This window comes from Chenopodium album, chromosome 5, assembly GCF_948465745.1.
Source record: "Chenopodium album chromosome 5, dcCheAlbu1.1, whole genome shotgun sequence".
Classification (NCBI taxonomy): Eukaryota; Viridiplantae; Streptophyta; class Magnoliopsida; order Caryophyllales; family Amaranthaceae; genus Chenopodium; species Chenopodium album.
The window spans coordinates 74,666,398-74,675,886 of NC_137838.1; the positions used below are offsets into that span (position 1 = coordinate 74,666,398).

Below are 9,489 nucleotides of genomic sequence, written 5' to 3' on the forward strand. Positions count from 1 at the left end.
ATATTAATCATTAATTCTATAAATTATAGGTTTTTTTTAGGTGGATTGAATTATGTTAATTTTATGTTAGGGATCTCAACTCTAACTAAAAGTTTTATTAAACATGCATGGTTGACCCACTTAATTAAACATATCATAAATCCTTAATACTAACATGAGTTTTTTTGTACAAAAACTTTTATATACATCCGGTTTACACTAATATTAGTGTACATTGAGCAGTATAAGGGTAACTTTTAGCTAATTTTATGGTAACTTTTTGCCTTTCTTTGGGTAACTTTAAACATAATACAATTTTATATAAATAGATAACAAAAAAAGTTTTATAGAGGTAATTTAATTACATTCAATCACTAATAATTGATTTTTAGTCAATTAAAATGTGATTCTTTACTAATAAAACGTAGATAATTTGTATTTGAATTGGGTTACTTTTACGCATATTGGGGTAACTTTTATTCATTTCAGGGATAACTTTTAATCATTTTATGCTATCTTTATAATGGATGTACAATAATTATTGTACAGCCGATTTTCTTAAAATTTTGTGTTTTTGTATTTGGTTCATGTCGTGTTAGGTTTGGTCAGCTGAACTTAGAGTTTAAAAATGGTTAAACTCTTAAATAGTAGAAGAAATCGAGAGAGTATAGCTTTGTCCAGGTCATTGTTTTAAAATTGTCATCAAAGCCCAAGATGAACTTGAACTGTATTTTTAGCCCATCTAATTTAATGGATTTGTAAGAGAAATTTGGGCTTCTTTGAGAAATAATTTGAATTATCAATTGATATAAAACGAAGTTCTTCTCGAGGCAAGGTTTTTTTTTTCACGGGCTTCTCGAGGCAAGTTTGAAGAGTACAAATTGGTTTTTTTTTTTTTTTTTTTTTTTTTTTTTTTTGGTTGCAAAAGTGGGAAACCCCAACAAAAAAAACACAAAAGCTAAAACAAACCCGCAGGCCCGACCCTTAGGGGTGTGCAGGATGAACAACTGTACAGGGCCCAAAAGTTAATAGGGCCTCATATCAATTTCAGAATATAACAAATAAGCTAGTATTATTATTGAGAATTTCCGTAGGTAGCTCAATGGTCAAGAATATTTACAAGTGGTTCAAGATTTGATGATTGTTGTGAGCTTCACTCTGGATGGGGGCCCATTTATTTTTAATCGCACAGGGCCTCTATATACTTTGGGACGCCCCTGCAAACCGGAGTGAGTTTACCCTAACTTTTCCTGTAATCCTCCTAGAAAAAGTGACCATTTTAAGAGTTATAAGTTATTTTTAGGTGTTTTAGGTGGACAACACTACTTCACCCCTTGATATAATAGAGATTATGATTATAACTAGAATAGTTGACTCGACGATAAAATATGACACTTTAACAAACACTTAACTTTATTTTTGTAATTTTACACATTATTATTTAGTTACCAGCCTTTTTCAACACTAACATCAACCATATCATCATGCATCGAACATAAACTTCTTCAAGAGGATGTATGAAAAATACTAATTTTATTAAATAAATTTCAATTCACAAGAATAAAATAAACTTATAAAACGTTCTTGTATAATTTTGTTTCAAAAATAAATACTTATATAATTTAGGGCTCAAAGAGTAAAAGAAGAAAAAAAAAATGTGATACTCGGTTACACATATAAAGTTATAACAAGGCCTATAATAAAAATACTCTAATGTTCAAAGTTTTTTATTGGATGTTTAAATTTTATTTGATGTTCAAAGCGCTAACCTAAATGTTTCAAATATATTTATAATACTTTACGACTATCTGAAATCATAACGTGCATCATACTCGTGAAATGCATCCTAATAGCATAAAATAATTTACTCTATCTCCATGAATTCATATCATTTTTTTTTTTAATATCATAATTATGAGAGAAACTTTCAATTATCCACCTTAATCAAACTTTCTTCCACGTTAACTAATGGTTTCCTTGCCTTGTGGGGCATCTCATATTTGACAACCCCAGCAAAAATTCAAACAAGTACGAACCTTCCAAAATTATTAACGTTTAATTATTCGCAAAATCATATCTTGTTATCCACGTGGATTTTATGTCCAAATCACCATTATTCTTGGAAAATTTTTAAAATTTGGAATTCCCTTATTTTTCATCTTTTTTATTGAAATAAAAAATTAAAAAAATCACAAGAAAATCACAAGAAGAAAACAAAAAAATACTGCAAAAAAAATCCAATAAATAAATTAAAATGTCTTTCTTCCTTATCCTTATAATATACTCAATCAAATCCACTCTTCTGATTCTGACTGTGATCTACATCAGCTTCGGTTGAATAAAGTAGTAATGTTATCTACTTCACAATTTTCGATACATCTTTAGATTATTTTCTTTTCTTGCCCATAATATTAATAGCTTTCCCTTTTAATTATTTTTTCATAATTTCTGCAATTATCCTTCAAATTTGATTCTGGGTATCTTACAGAAGGTTGATTCACATTGGAATTTGATCAATTTTGAAGGTTTGCCGCCACACTTTTGTTTATATTTGGCAATATTTTTTAGGCTTATTGTTTGTAATTTATTCACAATTTCTTGATTAGGCTAAAATATCAGAAACCCTCAAATTAGAAGAATTTTTATGCTGATTTTAGATTGAATTGAAAACCCTTTATCCTAATTTGTTACGGAGTATACCCTTGTGGGAATTAGGAAAGTTTGATTATTTTTGCTGGGAATTGGAAAATTTTGGAATTTGATATTGCTCAGATCATAATTTTTTGAGGTTGTGTATTGTGTATATATATATATATATATCAGTTTCTAATTTGTTGGGGTTTTGAGCTTAGATTTGATTGAATTATGGATGTCATAAGTAATGAAGCAAATATTGATTTATTCTCAATTGGACCTAGTTCAGTTGTTGGTAGGACGATTGCCTTTAGAATACTATTCTGCAAGTCTATGTCTCACTTTGGGTACCAATTAGCTCGGGCTTTAATGGGGTTTGTGCGTGTGTTTAGAGGTTATTTAGGCCCGGTGTTTTCGTGGTTTCATCCCCGGAATCCTCAGGGGATTTTGGCAATGGTGACCATTATAGCTTTTGTGTTGAAACGATATACAAATGTTAAAAGGACGGCGGAGATAGCTTATAGGAGGAAGTTTTGGAGGAATATGATGAGAACCGCACTTACATATGAGGAGTGGTCTCATGCTGCAAAGATGTTGGAGAAAGAATCCCCGAAATTGAATGAGGCTGAGTGTTATGATGAGGAACTTGTGAGGAACAAGCTCCAAGAGTTGAGGCTTCGTCGACAGGAAGGGTCATTGAGAGATATCATCTTTTGTATGAGGGCTGATCTTATGAGGAATCTTGGTAATATGTGTAATCCTGAGCTTCATAAGGGGAGGCTTCAAGTCCCCAAACTTATAAAGGAATATATTGATGAAGTTACTTTACAATTGAAAAGGGTTTGTGAATCAGATTCAGAAGAGCTGATTTTGGAAGAAAAACTTGCATTCATGCATGAGACAAGGCATGCTTTTGGTAGGACTGCTTTGCTTTTAAGTGGTGGTGCTTCTCTTGGTTCCTTCCATGTCGGTGTTGTGAAAACGTTGGTGGATCATAAGCTTTTGCCTCGAATAATTGCTGGCTCTAGTGTAGGATCTATAATGTGCTCTGTAGTTGCTACTAGATCTTGGCCTGAGCTTCAGAGTTTCTTTGAGGATTCATGGCATTCTCTGAAGTTTTTTGACCAAATTGGGGGCATTTTTACAATTGTGAAGAGGGTCATGACCCAAGGAGCCGTTCATGAGATCAGGCAGCTTCAAATGTTGTTGAGGAATCTCACAAGTAATATGACTTTCCAGGAGGCCTACGACATGACCGGAAGAATTCTTGGAATAACAGTATGCTCGCCTAGGAAACATGAGCCTCCCCGTTGTTTGAACTACTTGACTTCGCCTCATGTTGTTATATGGAGTGCTGTGACAGCTTCTTGTGCCTTTCCAGGCCTTTTTGAGGCCCAAGAACTGATGGCTAAAGATAGGTTCGGTGAACTTGTACCTTATCACCCACCTTTTCATCTTGGGCCCGAGGAAGGTACAACCCCGTCACGCCGGTGGAGGGATGGTAGCTTGGAGAGCGATTTACCCATGATGAATTTGAAAGAGCTTTTCAATGTAAATCACTTTATTGTTAGTCAAGCCAACCCTCATATATCACCATTGTTGAGAATGAAAGAATTTGTGAGAGCATGTGGAGGCAACTTTGCTGCCAAGGTATTTTATTCAACTTACAAAAATTTATATGATTGCTTAATGACTTTAAATCTTCTGCGCTATATTCTGCTTTCATTGCACTTCCTGCATTAATGTTTTATTATGTGTAATTCTTAAAATCATTAGAACTGTTAAAAATAACTTCCCAGGCAAAATCCTTAGCTGGAAGACCTGTTATCGCACTGAATCATATATCATTTTGTATTGTATAACATGTGTAATTTAGCTGTGGTAATTGCACTTTTTATTTGTTAAAATTTGCTGCCCACAAACACATCGAATATGCCTCCTGCTAGCATTGAAATCCATAGGACTGATGAACTTACCCGACCGGCACCTAATTTTTTTGAGCTCATAGCTTCACTTAATCCCTTTCCATGTAATTAAATTTGACTTGGAAAACTATCAGATTTATTTAGGTCATGACAATATTGTAGAATTTGACTAATAGAAGTTACGAAGTACTTGGCAGGATTTTGAATTACATCCTTCTGATACTGGGTTATGTAGATTTTGTTTAATAACATTCTATAATATTGAAATTGATTATCTGGATTAAGCTAGGAATTAAGCATTAGATCTTGGCCATCTTTGACATTTCTTCAGCTACTACCCAGTAATCGGCTTGAATTGGTGACAATACTCTATACTCTTATCATTCCAGTTCCCTATTATAACTGCAAAACTAGTTGGTGTTACTTGTAACATTTCTCCTTATTATTTGGTATCTTTTCCTGTCTGTAAACTTTCAATCAACTACTAGACTCAGTGATTGAAAATTCTAGCAGGATCACTTTTTTCCTTGAAGCTAATATAATATATTGTCGTAACTTGAAGCTTGCTCATTTGGCTGAGATGGAAGTGAAACACAGATGCAACCAGATATTGGAACTAGGTTTTCCCATGGGAGGGATTGCCAAATTGTTTGCTCAGGCTTGGGAGGGTGATGTCACAGTGGTGATGCCTGCCACACTTGCTCAGGTATGTTCTGACATAAGTCTTGAGTTTGTTTGCTGTATTCGATATGTCAGTGAAGTTTATAGTATAAATTTCTTTATACTTCTAAAATTGTACTACATAGTTTTTATCTTACCTTGTTTCTTACATCTGAAAGTCTATTATTTTTGGCTCAAATAATTTGCTTTCAATGGCCTTTTGTTAGAAGTTACAGCAATTTAGTTGCTTATTTTACCTGATAATATCTTTGGCCTTTGTTATGAGCCTGAGAATTTTCGTGGACAAAAATCTGGAAAATTTACAGTTGCTTCAAATTTTGTCTGGCATATTTTATCTCAAGAAACAGAATACTTAACCCATTAAAATCCTGGATTTGCTCAATGTTGACGTTTGAATGTTTTTTGACCGCTTGTTTTCAAAGGAATGTATTCACCTTTGTCCCATTGCTTCATCCTGCCTTTTTCTCTTTTTTTTACTTGTCTTTGTAATAATTCAAAATAATTATTTGGCAGTAGTCTTATTTTCCAAATGAAAATGGTATCTTAACTATGGTAATGGATTTTTTTAATTGTGAGGAATTGGTTTGCTCCTGTATTGGCCCCTTCTGAGTTCTGAGACTGAAATAAACATTATAGTGTACTTGGTTCCAAGTCTTTTAACTCATTAATTTTTTTCTCTCCCTCTTTTTTTACAGTACTCAAAAATCATCCAGAATCCGTCATATGGAGAACTGCAGAAGGCAGCAAACCAGGGTAGAAGATGTACTTGGGAGAAGCTTTCTGCCATAAAAGCCAATTGTGCCATTGAACTTGCTCTAGATGAGTGTGTTGCATATCTTAACCACATGCGTAAATTGAGGCGGAGTGCTCAGCGTGCCGCTGCAGCTGCTTCTCAGACCCAGGTTCCAAATCTTTCTAACGTTAGATTTAATGCTTCAAAAAGAATACCATCATGGAACTGTATTGCTCGAGAGAACTCAACAGGATCTCTTGATGAAGAAGCTCTTGCTGAAGTTGCGTCCTTTCAGCAAGCAAGTGGATCTTCAAGCCGTCATCATAGAACATTCCGGAACATACATGACAGCAGTGACAGCGAGTCTGAAAATATTGATCTGAACACATGGACTAGATCTGGTGGACCCCTCATGAGGACTGCATCTGCTAACATGTTTATTGACTTTGTTCAGAGTTTGGACATGGATGCTGAAACGAAGCAAAGTCTTACAGGACATCTGAACTCTGCTGTAATGCAATCGGTGAGTAGGGAATCAAGGGGAGCAGCACTCGACAGGAATTCTGAGAATGCAGATCATGATCAGCGGGATTCTGGTAACCGGGCAGGGCTGAGCAGATCTAGTAGTATTACTGTCACTGAAGGTGATCTTTTGCAGCCAGAGAGAATCCATAATGGAATAGTGTTTAATGTTGTTAAAAAGGAAGGCCTTACGGTTTCAGGTCGGAGTAACGATTCTGAGAGCTATACAAGCTTGCCTAGCTCAGCTGCTGAGTGTGTGCAAATTGAATGCCCTGAAAGGGACACTGATGCCAGCTCAGAATCTGAACATGGTGATGATGAAAAGAACACTGGTAAACTTGATTCTAATTCTATGCCAGAAGGCCATTCCAATGCAGAAAATGGAAATAGTGCTACTACTTCAGAGCAATCATCGAGAATTGAAGATTGAGGCTCAGTTTGCTCTTATGCAATCTTCGAGAATTGAATTTTAAGGTTCAGCTTGTTCTTATGCTCTGCTTGCCCTTTCTTGCCGAGAACGCAAGATTCAACAAGAAATAACTTCAATCAAGCTGCTTTCAGGAGTTGAAACTGCCAGCTACATAGGGTGTGATCAAGTATTGATTTGTTTGCCAGACTGCTAAAATGAGTGCTCATGAAGAGGTCAGCTTCAATTCCTTCAAATACCATACATATCATTATCATCTTCATCTTTCTTAATGAGGTGTAGATAACTCAATTGATATTTATTGTTGTATACTAGTATGCTACTATGTTAGCAATATCATGAGGCCATATCCCTTGCTTTTTCGCCATCTTGTGAAGTTTTGCCAGGCAAAATTTGTAGCAGTGACCACGGAAAAACTTCCATTGCATTGAAGTTGGTTATGACATTGATTAACATAGATGTAGCTGTAGTTAGCAATCTTCCCTTTTTTTTTTTGCTAACGGGATTGCTGATTCTAGTGTAGGAGATAAGCATGTATCATAACATTAAAATCTTTGTATAAAACAAGTATATCAATTGTTTTTTTGGAGTAAATTCGACTATGGAAGCAAGTTCTTTTTATAAAATGTTAATTACTGAAATCTAGTAAGGGCCTTTTCTCATTGACTGAACTCAGCTGAACTGAACTAAACTGAACTGAAATGAATATTTTATAAAAGAAGGAAATTGGGAGCTGAGCTGAACTGAACTTAATTGAATTTCAACGTAAGAGAACAGAACCTAAGTCAATTTTTTGAGCAAATCAGTTTTGATCAGTAAAGTTTAAACCTAGTGACTCCTTGTTGTTCTCTTATAACTGCTAAATGAAATTTGAATAGTGGTTTTCTTAATACAATTGATATTGCTAGTAGCAGTTTGATTAATTGATAAACGGAGTAATAATTTTTGTGATTTTACATGTGAAACGTAGTCTATCTCACCATCAAATCTTTAAAACCTGCTGATACTTTACTGTCTTTGTTTTCGTCGTGAAACATCATGTAAGCAAAAAAACTTTGGCAATCTAAACTCTATCTTGGGTAATGACACAGTTAGAGAGGTATTAACCAATTGCTGGTTGAAACTTATTTCCAAACCCTCCTTTTTGGCTTCGGCTTCAGCTTCCACCATTATACTACGTAAGAAAAACTGAGCAGATGTGCATATAAATTAGAAGTCTATAATGTCATCTGATGCATTCTTCAGAAAAGCCTAAGCATTAGCTTGATGCACTGTGCACCAAAAGAGTTTTCCGTCATTAACTCCAAATGTCAATTCAGAAACATACGTAGAACAAAATATACACTAATGATGTCAAGATCGAACTTGAATTGAGCATTCGTTGTTGATTTGTATCATTGACAGTTTTTGGTAATAAACTTCCCACATGTTATAGGGTTTGGTTTCGTTGCTGAATGTTATGCTGAAAACAAACTATGACTTAAAATTTGTCCCACATGGACCAAGAGAAAGAACCAAGCTAGGAAACTACTATAAGTAAGGGTGCTTGTTTATGGTTCTCTTCACGCAGCCACGCAGTGAGCACAAAGCGAACTATTCTTTCGCCTTTTACTAAAGAATACCGTGTGCTCGCTGCTTTTAGTGGCATACGTTTATTTTTGAATGGAGTTCTTCTATGGATCTCCTAGCAAATCTAGTATAAGTCTTATGAAATAATACTATATACAGAATATTAGTAACGAGATTATGCAATATTATTATGTTATCGTTACATTTTCTGCAACTTTTGCATACCCAAAAACTAAAGTGTTATTTTTGCCTATTTGGTAAACTTTATTGGATTACTTATAATATATCTTTTCGTATATCAAATTTTTAACTTAAAATATTTAGATATCAGTTAAAGTGAGCCACTTATTTGGATACAAAGGATGTAGATCTCATGAGCAGCTGTTATACATTATTTGTTACTTTTTTTTTTTTTTTGTGAAGGGACATTATTTGTTACTTAAAAACTCACTTAAGTTGATCATTTTGTTTTGTTGCTTGAGTCAATATTTTAAAATAAAATCTTACTAGTACTAAAGTGTGATTAGTTGGTCCTCATTATATTTCAAAATACTAATGTTTGGTATAAATAAAATTTAGGCTTTGTTTGATACCAAGGTTTTACTAGAGTCATTACTCTGTAGGTCACTAGGTCTGTAATACATTGTTAATTACAGAGTAATTTTCAGTGCTAGAAGTCAGAATAGAGAGGATGAATCACCTGTGAATGCACCCATCTCAATTTATACTTCCTTCCACTTTTAATATTGAAACACTTTCCTTAAATAAAAATGTCACAATACTTACAAGAGTTACAACACACTATAATTGAAAATTTATTTGGGAAAAAGTTGTACTATTTCACACATGGTCCACTAAATTATATTCCTAACCACCTCACATCTCATTTTAAAGTTTTATCGTGAAAAAATGTGTTGCAACTATTAAAAAACGGATGAAGTATTATCGTATATATCCGTATCACTGTTTATATACAATATATACTACCTATGTTACATATTATATACAACTTTGAAATA

The 9,489-nt window shown here is 34.1% G+C and overlaps 1 protein-coding gene and 1 non-coding gene across 2 annotated transcripts; both read left to right on the top strand.

Moving 5' to 3' along the window:
* Window positions 1–2,175: 2,175 nt before the first annotated feature.
* LOC145632296 (triacylglycerol lipase SDP1-like) lies at window positions 2,176–7,527 on the top strand. Its single transcript, XM_081684634.1, has 3 exons — window positions 2,176–4,263; window positions 5,101–5,244; window positions 5,915–7,527. Exons 1-3 carry the CDS (start codon window positions 2,845–2,847, stop codon window positions 6,902–6,904), a joined length of 2,553 nt encoding a protein of 850 aa, XP_081540760.1. The 5' UTR covers window positions 2,176–2,844; the 3' UTR covers window positions 6,905–7,527.
* A 942-nt stretch (window positions 7,528–8,469) lies between these two features.
* On the top strand, window positions 8,470–8,586 carry LOC145633261 (U5 spliceosomal RNA). The gene has a single exon (XR_014112598.1). It is a non-coding gene; the product is annotated as a U5 spliceosomal RNA (small nuclear RNA).
* Window positions 8,587–9,489: the final 903 nt, after the last annotated feature.

What these genes read in the sequence shown, in the direction of transcription:
- LOC145632296 (XM_081684634.1), top strand. Translation starts at nt 2,845, where the DNA reads ATGGATGTCATAAGTAATGAAGCAAATATTGATTTATTCTCAATTGGA. An exon ending in GAGGCAACTTTGCTGCCAAG is followed by an intron (nt 4,264 to 5,100) that starts GTATTTTATTCA and finishes CGTAACTTGAAG; the next exon opens with CTTGCTCATTTGGCTGAGAT. An exon ending in TGCCTGCCACACTTGCTCAG is followed by an intron (nt 5,245 to 5,914) that starts GTATGTTCTGAC and finishes CTTTTTTTACAG; the next exon opens with TACTCAAAAATCATCCAGAA.